General features: G+C 40.2%; 1 protein-coding gene across 1 annotated transcript in view; it reads right to left on the bottom strand.

Moving 5' to 3' along the window:
* Positions 1-19072, bottom strand: part of RASGRF2 (Ras protein specific guanine nucleotide releasing factor 2) — a 145798-nt gene that overhangs the window by 92398 nt on the left and 34328 nt on the right. Inside the window, exon 2 of the mRNA XM_009281018.1 lies at positions 6092-6198. Coding sequence (XP_009279293.1) covers positions 6092-6198 — 107 coding nt within the window. The remainder of the gene's footprint in view (positions 1-6091; positions 6199-19072) is intronic.

Here is a 19072-nt window from a genome sequence, read left to right as displayed (position 1 = left end):
ACTTAGAGCTACTATCTCCAGAGAGATAGTGATAGTGACTGGGGGGATTTCAAATGTTCCCTTAGAAAACAATGACCACACCAATCATCTGGACAGCCATAATTACCAGAATAACCATCACTGCTTTTGAAGTTTCGTGTCTAAGCTATCTAAAGTGCTGCCTGCCAAGGCCTACAAGCCCCCTTGAGGGGCTTAAGGAGCCCTTTGCAACAGCACTGAGATGTCTGCTCCAAGAACATAGCCCTTCTAGGGGATAAAACAGATTTCTATGAAGTGATGTGCAAGGAGCACAGGAGGTACGGTCACCTCTGGTAGGCAATGTTAGGGTGTGTGATAAAAGGCTGATCTTAACCAGCACAAGGGAGCACAGAGGAACGATGGTAGCTGCTGTAACCCAAATAACCTAACTGAGAGAAACGAGCCCCCTGATCTGGCTGCTGCCAAGGCTATCACAAGATCAGCCCATGAAAGGTCCATCTCCACAAACAGGAAGGGCCACAATGCCAGGCAGGGGAACCCAGTCAGAGAAACAAGCCCCCTACCCCACCCCACTCCTCCCAGGCCTATAACAGGACAGCCACCAGCCTCATCAGCCGGCAGGTGAAACCCATCAAGATGAGTCAGTGGAAAGGCTCTCCAGATCACCTTTCAGGCTGAGAAGGGTTACCAGCTATAGGGGAGAGAAACTTATTATGGGATACAGGGAAGACCATTTTGGGATTGTACAAGGCTTGTTATGGGATGTTTAAGGGAGGAACCAAAGGCAGGGAAAAGGAGGGATCAAGGAGGTTTGAGGAGGAGCAAGCTTGGCAAAACACAGAGATAAGGGGATAAAAGGGGATAAAGGGTCACATGTAACCAGGTTGATCAGTACACTTGTCTGGCTGTGCTCTGCACCTGATCAGCACAGTCCATCCTGTCCTCTCATTAAACTCATTACTTTCCTGGGTGAGGGGACTCCGTATATGCATCCATGGAGCTCTAACTGCCAGCTACTGGAGTTGGGACCCAGGGGCCATAGGTCCCTGTGTGTCTGCAGTGCCACTGGAGAGGTGGGAGTGTGTGCATATCATCTGGGTGTGTATGTCAGTGTGTGATCACTAGCCACTGTCAAGCCTGGCTAGCTAGTGATTAGTTGCTGGGAAGCCAGGTGTTGAAGATGCAGTCAGTCTAGGTTGGATCATAAGAGACTGTGATTTGGCTACTGGAGGGCACAGGAGATCCAACCCAGCTACCAGGAAGACCGTGTGGTTGGGTGGTTGATTGAAAAACTTATTTGCACATGTGTATGTGCCTGTGACAGATGGAGATGAGAACATCCGAGGGCTAGTTACCAGTTAGTCTGAGTATGCAAGGCAGTTACGGGAGGGATCCATAGTGTTTGGGTCTACATATGTGTTCATATGTGCAGGGTCGAGGGGACCTGTGCACCAATTAGTGGGGGATCCACAATGCATATGTGGGTGTGTGAGATGCCTGGAAGTCCATGGGGTCCAGGGCCAGTTACTGGAGTAAGCTAAGTGTCTCAGACCAGGTACTGGGGGATGGATCCACAGTGTGCTGGGGCGGGGATGCAAGCTTATCTGTGAGTGAGGGGGTCTGAGTACCAGCAACTGGAGAGGGTCTGCGGGCACTGGGGGCTTGTACTTCCAGGTGCCAGCAACTGGGGAGACAAAGGATCCATGGCCAGCACCTGGACAGACTGCATGGCTAGGCTATTTATTGGGGGGACCCATACTGTATATATGTATTGTATGTATTTTTCCACTAACATACATTCATACTGATCAGAGAGGGGAACAGGATGAGGCTGCTGGTGTTGTCTGTGCCTGTGAGAGTGCTGAATGCTTCTGTCTGTGCTGATCTGTGCAGCCAGCTGTGTTTGTATGTACATATGGGTGTTCATTTGAGTTGGAAATACATGCCCAGGCTCACTTCTGGTTCAACCTGGGTACAGGGAGCAGCGGCAGCCTCACCTCTATCAAGCTACCGGCTCTGGCAACCCCTACCACTTTGTTCTGTGGATCTAGCCAGACGTTATTTGGAAGGCAGATATGAGATTGCTTTGCCCGTGTTTTGAACATTACTCAAATTCTCTCTGCCTCATTCCCAGTCAACTGGAAAATACAAAATTTTGGTTATTATAGCACCAAGCCTCAGCTAATACAGTTTCTCCAACAGCGAGGCATTACTAGCAAGGCATTTGCCCTGAGCTTCCAGGCAGCTCTGAGCTACCATACTGAGCTCACAACTGCCTACAAAATACTATGTGAAACACACCCTGCACCAGCAAGTGGTGTGTCAACAAATCTGAGAGCAAGCCTTTTTTTTTTTTTTTTTAAATTGCCAGTTGGAGGGCAGTAGTTGCTCATGCACTTTAAACAGCGACCTAGCTGAAAGAGGCACTCCCACTTTCCCTCCCACATAGCACTTGTGCTCTCCCACATCCCACCCACGTGCTTCCCTCTCCCTTGTGCAGTGAACACAGGTGTGTTACATGGATGTGCAGTGAACAGACCCGGAGGAATGAGAAGGATTAAAACTAAGCTGGCAAAAAATAAACAAAACATAATTCCTTTTAGGGCAAATCAGTTTCCCAATTAAGTTCACACTTGTGCCTGCATGAGAGAAGGGCTGGTAAAGGTGTGGGAATGAATGGCTGACTTATGAGAATGACAACTGCTTCCTTCAGCGGCAATGTGGGTTTATGCAGGACTAAAGCATACATGAAACTACAGCCTGAAGCACCTACTTTAAGACTTTCCAATAAGCTAAAGTAGAAAAGGCCAAGAAATTTGATTAGTAGTGCATCCATATAAAGAAAAGAAGCATAAATGCTTTTGAGTTAAATGCAAAAAAAAATTAAAACCATAGAAGAATTTGTAAGAGAGGGTGAAAAGTCCACCTCAGTGTAGTGAGGGTGAAACAGATTTTTTTTCCTAAGAGACTGAGTTCTGGAATAAAGCCCAAAACAGGACTTCCACATGCAGTCACTGACAGAGGAATTAGGATTTGCCAAGAACAAATCCTCCAGCCCAGAAATGTAACTCAGAAGAAGCAAACCTTACTCTGCCACCCTGGATATTACTGAGAACTCAAAACATTGAGAATTCAAATAAAATAGAAATAGATGAGAAGTAGGTATGCATGTGGAGCTCATAATGGAGTCCCATTAAAATATATTGAATTGCACCTCCCATTGCAAGCTCACAAAACAATCTCTCTCAAATGAGGAGAGGGCACTACGGACAGGAACATAAGCAATGCAGCATCTAGCTGCAGCATGCAAGAGCCTGTCAGCTCTCGAGGAGTGTGCACAGTACCCCCCAAATGATAAGCAGTAGCATCCCACCCACAGTGAAATCTTCCAAGAAACAATGGACAATGCCACAGCAGAAAATCCTTTAATTATGAACTTGCATCCAAATAAAATACCTATTTATCTAGAGTGGGACATGGGGTGCAGTGAGACCGTGTTATTTTTTCAACAGTCTGTTTATAACTTGTAAAATAAATAAAACATGGAAGAGATTTTGATGGCTGCAAACATGTATTTGGCAAAAAGTCACAAAAAGCAATCCAAAATTAGATTTTGCATACGTCCATCTAAGAAAAGGGGGTGAAAAAAAAGGACAGAAGAAAAAAACCTCAACTACTTGGTCTCAGCTAAAACATGGATTACCATAGCTACTTATGAGGATGAGACCCTCCGGAAAGCAATTAAGTATTTCCATTTCGCAAATGCCAACATATGACACAGAACAGGATGTTCCCAGACCTGTTTTCAATTTAAGGGTAGTGGGAATGTTCTCAATACCTCCTAGAATTTTTACCTAAGACACCTGAGATACTACAATAAAGTATCTTCAAAGGGCTACACAAAATGTCATTTAGCAATTCAAAACAAAAACCTGAGAGAAGGGTCAGAAATGTCTTAGGCTAGCCTCAAATGAACAGTGACACGGAAGAAGTTTGTCAAAGCTGTCCCGTTTGTCAAAAAGACAGATGAACTCAAGGAAAAAAGTCCAAATCATGACGCAGGCAAAATTTAATCCCTGAAGCAAATCTGTTCTATTTTGTTTAATTAAGTTGGCAAGAAAAATCTTATGCAATAGTCTAAAACTATTATTTTCACTTCTTTGTTATGTATCTTTGGTAAAAGACCCAATGGTTAAGTAACTAATTATGCAACTCCAAGTTGTTTTGCTAGACACAATGTAAAGCAAATAAAAGCAGCTTCTGGTGAAGTAGAAAAACATCAGAACAATGAGGTAACCACAGTAGTGTACAACACTCTATGTTTAGCAAGTAAATTTCAGAAAATTTTTTGTCACTTGTTGATATTTTCTTCAAGAAAAGATTACTAGGGAAAAAAAAAGCCACATCCCAGTTCCTGAAAAATTTCCCCAAGAAATTTAGAGACCTATGCAGAAAAGTAGATTAAGAAAATCCCCCAAATGATATAGGGTCCTGAGAATATCCTTCACAGTGGTGTCCATAGTTTGGTATTATTAGGACTGTCATTTCAGATAGGCACAAATAAAGGGGAAAAAATTCAAATAGCAAAAGGGACAGAGATACAAAGACTGATCTTGCTTGCAACAGAGACCCAGTTATCTTCTGAAGGCTGCAGTGATAACTTTCTGGTGGAGTCAAAATTCAACCACCCCGACCTCGAACCTCATGACTAACTTCTTCTTAGCAAGTTTAAGTTCTCAGTATTTTCAACTGTGTGTTGTTTAACGTTGGCTTAATTTTCTGTTAAGTTCTGCCTTGAAAATTCATGTGTGATACATTTATGGACTGAACTACCCAGAGAGAAATTTTAACTCAGTGTTATGAAACTCTTCTTGCTTACATGTCTTTTACACCAGGCAATGGACAAGAAGAAAATTATCCTGAGAACAGGGAACTGTAGGATCCTGCTTCCCCTGAATGCCCTTACCACAAGGCAAAAAGTCATGCCCCTTTCTTCACTTGCTTTCAGTCGTACTCCACAAAAGAAATGGACCCAGATCCAGACACAAAGTGAAGATCTTCCTTCTCTCTTCCTCCCTCAGCAATACGGGACTGCCCGCTGGTGGACATGCTCTCCTGGGATGGGCTGACAGTTCAAAGCCTCATAGCTTCTCAAGATGTGAAATAATGTGTTCACCTAATACCACAACCCAGCAGGTGCTTTCCAAGAAAGCAGGAAACCCTGTTCAGTTAGGTACCAATGCTATGAACAGGATGCAGATTCAAACACTGGATGCCCAGCTGACACAAGACCTGCAGCTTCAGGGCCTCATTTTACAAGTTCTAAATTAAAAACTACTAGCTGGTGGTGTTCATTTTTAGTTATAAAGCAAAATCACTTCTGTTTACATGGCTCATGTCCTAAGCAACTCAGAAACTGCCTGGTTCCTCGTGCGTTACCATGGCACTGTAGATTAGCTGAGGTGAGTGTCTATGAGAGGAGGCTGGAGAAAGTGCATTTCAGCAAAGACATTTGCCTCCGCAAACCATTTCACAGACCTTCAGTTAGATGATTTTCATTTAGATTAGGGTGTAAACCTTGCCTATTCGCCATGCAGACCTCTTCTCAGGGGAAGATTACTCCATGGCTGGAAGTCCTACCATGTCCCTTTTCACAAGACTGATCGTTGTTCAGGACTTCAGCTTTAAAGTCGAAATTTTATTTGTGGCACTTTATCATCATAATGGTTTGACCTCGTCTTTCTTACATTTATTTCTATATATGAGCTTTTTAAGAAACATTTATTCATTTTGCATATCACCTATTTCTTCATTCATATAACACATTTTGCCCCTAACAGAGGACTAATCCTAGGGATCGTTTCCAATAAAAGAGTATTTTTCTTGAACTAATTTCAACTGGAACACAATCACTCGTGAATGATAAAATACAGTGATATAAGCATGAATGATAAAGGCATTTTTTCCTATAACATACCCATGAATTGCAAGCAATATGCATGTAATGCACTGTAACATTTATTTCTATTTAGACAGTGAATTTAGATTTTCAAATTATTATCAATTTATTTACAATAAAATGGAGCTGAGGATTAAAAATCAGGTTTCATACCTAGCTTGGTGAATAGCTTCTACCCATTCATCTCCATCAACTTCGTCCTCGCAACGGAGCTCCAGTGGCTTCTGCCCTTCATGGCCAAAAAGAACAGTAAAGTAATGCTGCAAATTAGAACAAGAAAAAAATGTTCAGAAACTCTTTTAAATAAAATAGATATATAAAATTAAAAAAAAAAAAAATCTTATTTTTTAAACACAGCCCAAAGCATTGCCAGCCTAGGAAGATGTGTATTAAGCTATTAGTTATGAAACATGGATTGAAGTTGAAACTGTATCCTTAACATATTCCCCTGTGTATCAAGGTAATAGCTTTCATGATACTTATCGTAAGTTATTGTTCTTAAGCTCCCACACACAAAACAACAGAATATAATTCCCTAAGCAGCTTCTACAGTCAAATACAATAGTGTGACTGTAGTGGGGTGCCTGTAGTTCTTTCTCCCTTGCGTTTTTTCACCTAAAATTTTTCTTAGATGCCAGCACGGGACACCAAATCTGGAACTGCCACTACTTCCTCACAAGAACGCGGATTGTGCACTGGCTCTAGCTTATTTCCTCACCTTTCCAAAAGAACAAGGAAAGTGTCCCTTCTCATTCATCACACTCCCAAAACATTTTTGCCCTTCTTTGAAGAAGCCTCACCCATAATTGTCATTGCAACAACTTTTTGTTTTCACAAGAAAATGCTGTTCACACAAGAAGTGTCATATTCTTCGATGGCATTTCTTACATGAAGGACATTGCCCACAGTATGTTCCGTAGAAGACAGAATTTCAGGAAAGTTTTTGCTATTTTCAGAATATAGTAATAATGGTAATATCTAGTGGGGAGGGGAGAACCCCCAGTCATCTACCTTAAAACCCATTTCACAATGTTGGTAATTTACGACCTTATTTTGCATAGCTTGCATACTAACTTAGAGCCAGGTAGCAAACGGAATTCTTCCAACTTAGATGAAAATAGGTGAGAAAATATTCTACCTAAACGCACACCTGTAATTTCCATAGGTGCCTTAAATACACCCATTAGTAAGCAAGCTGCTTCACAGGCAGAGGGACCATACATAAAACCATCTGGTTATTAGGTCCGATGTGATTCAGGAGCTCCTATAGCTAAACATCCCTGCACCAGATCACTCAGTTCTCTTCATTACCTAGAACTTCTCAACCCCTCTTCCACCTTCATCCCAGGGAACCCAGTATAACCACATGTGGCAGCAATTACTTTCTGGGGTCTAACAGCAAATCCCAAACTTGCTCCAGTCAGCAAGCGAGGTATGTAATTTGCGTTCTCCCACGCCATTAGCCATTGTTTACAGCAGTAAGAAACCTGAAGTGATGTCAACATCGTGCTTTCATTGTCAAGCCCACAGCTCAGCTGAAGAAGCCTCTCTGAGCCAAACACCATGCTGGAGATCAAGCAAATATAAAACGGCTCAGAATTAAAAGCCATTTCCAAGGCAGGAGGAACACAAGCATAGACAGAAACAGAAGGGATGAAATTTTACCTACAGAGAATTGGCTGCAGATATCGTCAACACTGATAAGGAATTTTGTCCATATAAAAAAGAGATTATTTCAGCCATTTATTGGTGCCTTCTGAAACATCTGGCAGCCTGCTGTGCACGTACAACACACAAGTTGGATGCGCAGTGTGCACAGAGCAGGTTCAATACACCCCAGATGCACTGGATTCACTACACTGGCTCTAGCACTGCCTGTGCACCTGTATTTGCATCGAGGTTTGTGCCTGGGGACCTCACATTTACAAAACCAAGCTGCCTCTCTGCATCTGAGTACACTCATATGTTTGGTTTCTTTTCAGGTAACATGAGTACATATGATGGCATTCCACAAGGAGAAAACTGTTCATTTGTGCATTATATTAATTTACTAAACATTGTTACATGTATACAAAACACTTTTCATACAGAAGACCACAAGCACTGCAGGATTAGTAACAAACCAACAAAACAGAAACAAGGCAAAATAAGAAGCAGCATTCACATTTAACAGGCTGTACAAAGAAAGTCCAGGGTCAGGTCCATTAAGTTTCAGAAATGAAACAACACCAGAGCACAGACGAGGATCAATAAATCATTAAAAGGACAATAAAACTGTGATTTTTTGACAGTGCGTACCACTTAGACCTGAATGCCATGAATAGAAAGAAACATTTAATCAGGTCCATAGGATTCTCCATAGCAGTGATAAAAACTTTTATAACAATACAGTGCAGTTGAAAATGACCTACAGGACAGTAAAAAGTGCAGCAAGATTACAGACAAATGTGTTCTGTTTATAGACGACAATAAAACTGTGATTTTTTGACAGTGCGTACCACTTAGACCTGAATGCCATGAATAGAAAGAAACATTTAATCAGGTCCATAGGATTCTCCATAGCAGTGATAAAAACTTTTATAACAATACAGTGCAGTTGAAAATGACCTACAGGACAGTAAAAAGTGCAGCAAGATTACAGACAAATGTGTTCTGTTTATAGACTATGGAATTGTCTATTTTAAGAAGTATATATAAAGATAAATCACACTGTTCAGAGCGGCATTTTATATAACAAGTTATTTGCGTTTCATAAAGCTGCTACATATAAAATTAGAATAAAGACACAAGTGTAGACAAGCACTGGATTTAATCCCATTGTGTAGGGATTCAAGTTAAAGGGAAAGACAATATTACAGTCCTCCCTACTTTTTCTTTTGAAGTGAGGTAACTCAGACCTCTTTTGAGCAAGACTTGCAGTGATCTCATGTCGCAGAATTTAGACTTAAGAGGTGTGCAGTTACTATGGCGATAGGCATGATCTAAACGCTTAGTTAGACCAAGAAAATGCACAAATTCAAACAAACTTAGAGGGCTACTACAGTAGGACACCACCCAATGGAAACGACAGCTAAATTATAAAAGGCATTTGTTTTCAGAAGCTACTTTTAAAAATTATCTACATCCTCCACCCCCCTCAAACATGCATATGGCACTCAAGCATCACTATCAACTATCACATCATTTATCCAGAAGTAATCAACTCTAGAGTAAGCAAAGTGCAAGCAAAATATCATAACATGCCTCTAAAAAGAATCTCTAAGTCATCCTTGAATTCTCTTTTTAAAACACGTTGCTCATTTACAAAACTAATTTACTACAAAAAAGTAAGATGGTATCTGTGATGCATTATTAGATTTTCAAGTTGATGATGTATGTGAGTGGGCCTTTATACATATATATATATTTATATATAGACATATATAATTTTAGCACTGCCATTCAATCTGCTAAACAGCTCAGCTTCCACAACACTGCAGTACAGTACAGGTAAAAACCACCTTTCTGCATACACACTATTAGTTTCTTGAAGTGATGACAGTAAATACTTAAGAACTATAGGACACATTTACAACAACTACCCTCATCATCATTCATCATGTCTGTTGGGCTATCAGGCAGGCACTCATGTTTCAAGTTAAGCCCGTGGTTCAGTTGCACAATTTTTTTATTATTGTTTATTCTGAAAATCGTCAGACTCATTGAAGATAAAATGAACATTCTGTATTTTGATATAAACCAAATTCAGTACTTTCATTTTAAGGAGTCTTTTCAGTATTCAGGTATGCACAAGCAAAATGCTAAGTCTTCGTTTTAATAAAAACATCTTTGGCAGAGTTATACGAAGTAAAGCTTGGAAACAAAAGGAGGGAAAGGTTCACATACCTTGCATAGGTATGAAGGCACTATCTTGACTGACAGTCAAGGAAAGAACAATGGGATCAAGATGCATCAAGAATATTGTTGTGTATCACTTGTCTGGCTTGTATCTAGTACTACTCAGCTTCTTCCTATGGTGAAAAGGAAAGACTAAGGAATGAGCTGACGGGCATCTCCGCTTCAGAGACAAGGCTGGAACAAGATTAAGACCCTGACTGAAAGAAGTCCTGTACCAGAGTACACTGATTATTATGCTGGGCTCCCCACTGACAGCAGTTCACACCATAACTTTGTCTTTATAAAACTGTCCAAATAATGGCTGTATTCAAAATAAGTCAGCAAAAGCTATGAAGTTGCCATGCTTTCCAAGGGGAAAAACAAGCATCATTCTGGTAAAAAGCAGAACAAAAAACCAAACCAACCAAAGAAACAAGCAAACAAAAAAAAACAAAACCAAAAAAAACAACCCAAATTATATACGCCCTGTAACAGACACACTACTTCTAAGGCATACTGAGGTAGAGCTTCCACCAATACAGACAAGACTAAGACTAAATTTCCCGACAGCAGAATGCTGTTCTCCTTGTGACTGACAAGACTATGTGCTGTTTATGAAGTGAGTCACACCGACACAAGCACGCACTCTCCAATGCATGGGGACGGTCCCTCAGCTCATTCTCTTCCCTCCACCTCGCATGGAAACTACAAAGGACACCTCCTATCCTATCTCTTATCTCCTATCCCCTGATAACTTATTGCTACGTCTGTTTCGTCTGTTACTCATTTTCATCCCCCAGTAGTTGTAGTAACCCGATGTGTCTTTTCCATTTGTAAATTAGTGGTGATGCTTGCAACAATTCAGTTACCGAAACACTGAAGGACCAAGGAGAATGAGCACTCATCTTCCCACGGTGGTGCTGCTACCTGTCACAGGCAGAAAAGCTGCTACCCTAGATAATAACGCTGCTTGACAATTCCTACTGCAAGCTCCTGCCTTCAGCTCCTCGTAAATTTGGTCAGCTTTGAATGTCCGGATGGAAAAAATACTGGAGAAATGATGCATGTGTCAACAGTGGTTTTGCTGTCTTATCCTTCCATTACCACGGCATATAAACATTTAAATTATGTTGCAAAGGTCTCCAAGGTGACTACCAAATTTTGTCATATTGTGGGCTTGTAAATTATTATAGTGTGGTAATAGCTACTCGCCTATGAACTACTTTTCTCTAAACTTTTCATACTAAACATAAAACAACTCTAATTCTCTTCCTAATATAACATAAAAATACCATTTTTAAAGCTTAAAAGTGGTGTGACCTCATTAGATGCTATTTGCTGATCTTTCAGTGACTTATTGCACAGTCTCGGTTTAGTCATTCAAGCCAGGACTTCGAGAGTAATTTAAAAAGAAAATTCCAGCCATCAATATTGATAAGAATGGAGATTATAAGTGCAAAACAACTGTGAAAAGTTAGTCTGTGTACCACGATTGCTACGAAAAATTAAGAGCCTTAACAAAAGTCTGTCTTCAATGTGAGGCATGAAGAAGCTTAATCATTTGCTGTATCTTTAAGGCTTATATTCCCTCCTGATGTTTATAAGGGCAGGTTAAAAACCTTTGAGGCTAAAAAGGTGGGAGAGGCGATTAATTAAAATTTAAGATGACAAGCTACAAATATTTCGCACTATTGACTTCTACAGACATTTTCATTTCGGAGTGTGGAAACCTATATGCGATCTCAAGCACTAGTAAATTATTGGGCAGAAGAGGACAATCATTTTAGCAATTGAAGACTCCTCAATAATCCTTGAAGGAAAAGCAGCTAAATCAAAGTAGCTTTTACTGTTCAAGGACATGTTAACTCATGAAGTTTTCAGATGTGTTCTACTGACAGTATTTTGCCCAGCTTCTCAAATACAAAACATTCCGTGTACTCTGTATTTCTTACATCCTGGGGAAAGGGAAGGAAAAGAAGGGAATATGTTTGGAAGAAGTCAGCATCCCTAAAAGGGAAAAAGTGCAAGAGGATGAGTGTATGGAGGTGAGGGAAATGCTTGAGGAAGAAGACAACAATCCCTTCCCATCACTGAATCAGCAGCATGTTTGTGGGAAGGAGAGTATTGTACCTTGAGTCAAGGGTAGACAAATGCCAGGGTTGGGTTTTGCGACATCTTGAGACTTGCTGTGCCACTAGCACTGGCAGGAAATTCTTAGCCCACTGTTGTTAACTTAGCATGAGAATGGAATAATGACAGCAGGGTGAAAACCGTGACATTTTTTTTAAAAGTTTCCAGGGAGATCTACGAAGCCAATACACTTCATCTTTGTATCACACCAATTAGTAGAAGCTATAATGAGAACAAGATTAGTGGACATCAGAATTAATATGATGTACTTAGGAGGAGTCAGTATGGCTTTTGTAAAAGGATGTCAACTCCTCTAAACCCAGTGGAGTTCTCTGAAGGGCTCAACAAGCAGTTGGGTTACGATGATACGGTAATGCTTTTGACAGATTTTTAGGGAAACGCTTACGCATCTAGGACTTACAAGAAAAAAGTCCCTCCACAGATAAAAAGAAAAAAAAATCTGATCAAAAGATAGGAAACAGAGCTGGAATATTGGACCATCTGTCAGTTCTTACAGTGGAACAAGGTCATCAAAGGACTTCCTCAGGGAATTGCGTTGAGGACTGGGACAGGCATTACAAAGCATGACAAAGTTTGTTAACTATTCAAGATAGTAATGATGAGAACCTATTATAAAGAACTGCAGATTCAACACACTTGAGCTACTGGACAGTAAAATGGCAGATGAAATTCATTGTACGCAAACGTAAAGTGACATACATGATGAAAAACATTCCAAACTTCACATGTGAAAAGATGGGCTCTGTGCTTGGTGCTACCACTCAGGAGTAAGATCCTGGAATAAGTTCCATGAAAACACCAGCCCAATGCTCAGCAGCTGCCAAAAAAAGCAAACCAGAGTGCTAGGGATGATTGGGAAAGAAACAGAACAAAGTAGACAAGGCTGTTACTCTACGAAACATCTTGAATACTGTGAGTAGTTTTGGACCTCCCATCACAGAAAGGACAACATAAAATGGAAAAGGTTCAGAAAAAGATAAAACTGGTATGGAAACGCTTGCATATGTCCAAATCAGAGATCTATATAATAAAAATTTAAGCTGAGACTCTTCAGTACAAAGAAAGGAACAACTTTGGGGATACAACATGGGTCTACAAAATCACAAGAGATATGGAATGGATGGATAGGGATCCACTGCTCTATTTCTCTTCCAATAAAAAAAAAAAATCTACCAAATGAATGTCTCAGAAACCAGCTTCAAAACAAACAGAAGAAAGTGGGTCTTGATGCAACTAGTAGTAAACTGGTGTTGCTCCTTGACAAAGGAAGTGGTAAATGCAGTAAGTGTCAATGGGTTGCAGGGAGACTAGAGAGTTCACTGTACAGAAATTGTGGGCTACGGAACACACAGAATTCACACGTTCAGAATTCACACAGTCCTGAAGCTGAAAATAACTGGAAGCTTAAACTCGTCTCAGAGGAGAGGGAACGGAAAAGTCATATATGCACCTAAGTTGATGCCTTCCCTGGCATGTCCTCATGGCCACAGTGTGAGATAGGGTATTAGACTAGTTGGACCTTTGGTCCACTCAAATAAAGCCTTTTTCATAGTCTCACGGGAGCTAATTAAAACTTCACTTGACTGTATGTGAGTCTCTTGAATCCTTCAAATTGCTTCGCACTTTATTATAAACAAGATACATTGGCATTTTCAGGAAGTGCTGGCTCTTACTAATTGTCTGGATTTTTCTTGCATATTTTGGTTTTGATTTTGATTCTTTAAAAAAATAAAGAGGTAATTTGCAAAACTGGTAGAGAGGCACTGCAGTATTTCAGCTTCTGTGTTGCTTTGTGGTGGCACCCAGGGGTTAAGGGGTTTTTTATCATCTTAATGTTACTTCATCACCCCTGGTAGATAGAAATCTGATATTGAACAGGATTACAGGGAAAAAACTTCTAGAGGTAAATGAGAATAGGGCTTTTATCTGCCAAGCCACTGGCTCAAGAACACATTAGAAGGCATTGTTTTGGGTCTCCACCTCTCACACTGAGGAGATTCAGAGATGGGCTGTAGTATCTGTTCTGGGTTTGGTTTAACACTGGCCAAATATATACTGTATGTATATATATATACATATACACACACACACCCTATATTGTATGGTAGATGAGATGGCTTGATGTCTTCTCTCTTTAACCAATATTGGATTAATCAAGTTACAACCTGCTGCATAAAATCTGTTCCGGCATCTGACAGTGAATCACCTTCCTGAGCCATTCTGCAAATATTGTCTGGGTCAAGAGCAACAGTATTCTGAGGTCATTACATTTAAATATGCAATCAGTAGTTTTGGAATTAGGGAGGTTATACATAAATGTACCCCATTTTATAAACTCTTACTATAGCGATAAAAAAATACCATACCCAACTTGCATGTAAAACAGAAATCAAGGAATACACAAAGATCACTGCAGACCTTAATTCTCCTGCAACTCTGTTGGCTTGCATCAAAATTATGCCAAATTACAATGGTTATAGCATTTGTTTTCATGGATGAGAAAATCAGGCTAATACGGCCCCATCTGCTGTATTTTCAATGCAGACCATTTGTACTTCAGCAGTATTTTATCAACAGGGAAACATTCTGCCACACAAGAGGAAATTTCAAAAAGTAAAGCCTACAGGAACTGATAGAACACAGTAAGTACAGCTAAATTATTCACTAATAATAAACTGAACATGGGTACCATCATCTCAAAATGCATTTGACACTGTCCAGTGGGAATTTCCTGCCAGAAACTGCAAGCTGCTTGCCTAGAAGGCTGTGCATTACTTAGCTGCAGGACATTTTCCCTCTTCTTGCAACATTCATTATTGCTGCTGTCTCCAGTGCCTTGCATTGAACAGAAATAAGGCCTATACTGAGGGTACGGGACTGGAATTCAGGACAATCAGGTTAAGTGTCTCATTTTGTTGGGAATTCTGTATATGAGACCGGTCTCCTAAAGGCTTTTTGGCAACCAACCTGGGACTTGCACCATTATCACCGTGCTTGAGTCTGGCAGAGCAATCCACAAAGCCCCTCATTCAACTTTTCAGGGACCTGAAAGGCTGCATCCCAACACCAGTATATTCACTAGTAAACATTCATAGCGTTCCCGGAACGGCTGCCTTCCTGCATATCCTTAGGCTCTCCTCCCACGTGTAAGGTCTTCTGGGACTGACACTGATACATCTCTACATCTAACTTCCTTAGGTGACTGATGCAGTAGCTGTGCCCTGAAGATACTTTCTATAGACCTAATTTCTATAAAGTGAAAAGTATTTTCTATAAACCACAGCCAAATCAAACCTGCCTACACCAAGAGACAGACAAAATTTCTCCCAATAACTAATGGTGTAGGTATCCTGCTCACCACTGTATGCCCTCAACCCCATTCCTAGGATTATCACCTTCCCAAGCACTGGAAAAAGGACACAGCACTCAGGTCTGCAGATCCCGCTTATCAGTAAAACCTCTAAATTTTAGCTACCACTTGTTGCCTCAGATCCCTTCCAATCTTCAGTTTCTTTATAATACATTCCTTATGCTTGCAAAGGGAAAATAACTTCCTTTGAAAGAGTTTTATTTGTAGTTTGAGACATTTTCAGGACACACACATTCAACCTGTATGTGGAGAGTTCAACAAATGGTCAGGTACATGTTGGAACCATGATCTCCTGTAGCGAAATGTTTGCAGTCCAAGAGATGGAAAAGGAGCACAGACATTCCATTATTCTTACTGATGACCTATTCCAGCATGGAGGCTGTGGGCACAGCTCCTCACTTCTTGTCTCTACCTCCATTTCTCCTGTGTGTCATTAGCTGCCTTTCCACTTTCCACTGCCAAAGAAGAGGGAATGCCTTGTCTCTTGTCTCTACCTCCATTTCTCCTGTGTGTCATTAGCTGCCTTTCCACTGGGGCCAAAGAGGAGGGAATGAACAGTCAAGTTAATCCAAGTTCTGGTCTCTCCTCAAGCATGGCGCAGCTAAAGGGAATCAAGATTACAGCCCTACCACATAACTAAGCACAATACAGCCGTATTAGTAGAAAACTGTGCTGTTCAAAGTGACAAAGGACAGATGGGGGAAATAGATAGAAAGAGACAACAGGGAATACTGTAGTCAGTGGCAGTTTTATATGTTTTTCAGGAATTGGACTTTTTGTGGTTTTTTACCCTGTCACATTCCTTCACCATTCTTACCAACCCTAACCTTCTTCCATGTACTGACAGCCTTTCTCTCCTTGTCCAAACAACAGCCAGAGTACCAACTTTCTTGCCTGAAATCTGATAATGATGCAGAGCTACTCCACATGAATTCAGCTATAAATGATCTCAGTATTTGTTTTGCCCCACAAAAGACATCCCTGTATCTTAATTAAAAAAATCAGACTTTAAAGGTCAGAAGGGACATTTATAATGTTCTAGTCTGATGACTTACGTAATATAGGACAGAAAAATCTCACTAGACAGCTCCTGCATCAAACATACAGGATCAAGGTGAGACACAGACCCTCCTTAATCAATCCTAACATAAAAAGTAATGAAAAACCCACCTGAGTCCATGTTCAATTGTTCTAGGTATTAAATTACCCTCACTACTAAAAACATGCAGCTTCATTTTAAATAATGACTAAACAGGTAATTAATGAAACTATATAATGGGCCTCAGTTTTGAAGATTGCGTCTATACAGTGTGTACTGCAAGAGTGAAGCCTGGGTTTCTCAGTAAACACCATCACATACACAAAAAAAAAAAAAGAAAAAAGGTATACCTACCCCAAATCATGCACATAAACAATTTTTATAGAGCAAGTAATTTTGAAGTATTAATTTCTAGGAAGCAGATTAATTGGCTGGCTTCCCAATTATATTCTGAAGATATGCAAACACAGGATTTGTCATTTTTAAAGCTTTTTACAGACAGTAACTAATCTCCTAACTCCTCTACAAGGTAAGAATTATGGTGCCCATTTTAGACACAACGATATGTGCAAAGATGCCCAAATATAGATCTGCTGTAAACGAGTTCAACTCAAGATTGCTATAAACAGAGCTTCTCTCTCTGAAGTGAGCCAACATACAATAGGGAAGCAAGAATAAGAAGTCAGCACATCCTGGACCTTGTTACATCTCTGTTATATATAATAATTTCTATCTATAAACAGTTTCAGAAAAAACAAACACTCAAAATTTCCAGCAACTGCAGTGTTCAGTGAGATGAGGGACAAGACTGGTACAGTCCACCTGCGAGCACCAGAGATTGCCAGGGCTTTGATGGAAAGTAAAAGACCACTGCAAAGAGCCACATACAATGTTTTTGAAACTGTCTATCAAATGTGAATGATTTTGTGACATGGAAAAATGTCTTTTTGGTGCCACCACGCTCACTGACACTTACTACTCTGTGGTAAACTAGCCCTAGGGGTTGAAGCCTGGATATAACCTAGTAAAAAACTTGGAAGAAAAGTGACAGAATCTAGTTTTAAGCAAGAGGAAGTTATTCCAACACCAGAAGCATGTTCTCCTGCCTAGACCTCCACGTTCTATTTACTCATACTCCACCAAAAGGATGTCTACCCACCTGGACAAAACTCAGGAAGCCAAGGAATGGCCTTCAGGAAGTCCATGAAGTCCACAGAGCTGAAAACAGCGTTTCTCTAACCATAACTCACATAGAAACAAGCTCTTCATTAAATTTAGGGTTCCAACCTCATCCCTAAAGGCTGTAAGTAGAAAAGTAGTGCTTGCCCATTTGGAGGGAACTGTAACTAAGCCTATTAGTGCGCCTGGACATTCAAGAGCACCAGGCAATGGTTTGGACTGCTCTGTCTCAAAATCACTGAGTATATGGAGTACACTCAGATACAAGAGCAAGAAAATGTTAACCTCGTCTCAGGACATCAAGGATCCAGTGGTTGAGTCCTGTTATACCTCACCCACTAAGAAATGTTTGGATCAAATTTCTGTGACATCTCCATACACATTCTTGTAACTGCTATCCTTTAAGTTCCCCAAGTTTTCATCAATGACAAAAAACCAAAAAATCCAATGCACCTCACCTTGGTCAAGCAACAATTAAGATGATTCAGTCTGTAAGACAACCCTTCCCTAATCCTCAGTAGCATTATTTCAACTTCCAACTATCCATTGTCAACCCTTGGTTTTGTATAAGGATTCACTGACATTTACTTAACTGATGAAGCTGTTTAGACATACCGTACCAGTAAACCAAAAATAATCCAATCAACTAACCCACCTTGCATATGGTGGGCTGAATGAAAACCTCAGACTGACAAGAGTGTCACATCCACTAACATTTTATATGAAGGGTGAGAACTGAATTGTACTATAGAAGCAGTGAGCTGAAAATTGCTTTTCAAAATTTGGCTGGAGATTGCTGAAATGTGTTCACGGCTTGTATAAAATAGAATTATTTTCAGGCTATAAAACCAATAGCATGAGAGATGGAATCCACACCTTATAATATTTACTATCAAAGATCCACTTAAGCAGATATTCAGTTTTCAGTAATTTAACTAACTACAACTATAGTACATGTTTTCTTTTCAGGTTTTTCTCAGCTCTCCAAAGCATGTTAGCTGTGATATGTTCAATAGATTGTCTGTTAGTAACAAAGATTTTGGAGTTTATGCAATGTGAAATACTTGAAATGCTCAGAAATTATACCTGATTTTTTGTCCAAATGAGTGTCATGCATACAGCAAAGGAAATGTTGACGTTTCCTTTTTAAGTAACTCAACAATTACTCATATTCTCTGATAATAGGATAGAAACATTTCACATCTTTTAAAGAAGGCCTGGATTTTGGTTTCCCTAAAAATTGGTTGTGAATGCTCAGTTTTTAATCACACTTGTCATTCCACCACTATTAATCAAACAACAAGGTTTGTACAAACCGAGCAATAGGAAGTTACTTACGTTAGTAACCTGTTGTGGTTTAACCTGGCAGGTAGCTAAACACCACACAGCTGTTCGCTCACTCCCCCACCAGTGGGATGGGGGAGAGAATCGGGAAAAAAAGAGTAGAATTTGTGGGCTGAGATAAAGACAGCTTAATAGGACAGAAAAGAAAAGGATGATAACAATAATAATAATTATA

This window comes from Aptenodytes forsteri, unplaced genomic scaffold (genome assembly GCF_000699145.1).
Source record: "Aptenodytes forsteri isolate BGI_AS27 unplaced genomic scaffold, ASM69914v1 Scaffold388, whole genome shotgun sequence".
Classification (NCBI taxonomy): Eukaryota; Metazoa; Chordata; class Aves; order Sphenisciformes; family Spheniscidae; genus Aptenodytes; species Aptenodytes forsteri.
Note: the sequence above shows the minus strand (reverse complement) of the source record. Positions and strands in the feature narration are given on the sequence as shown.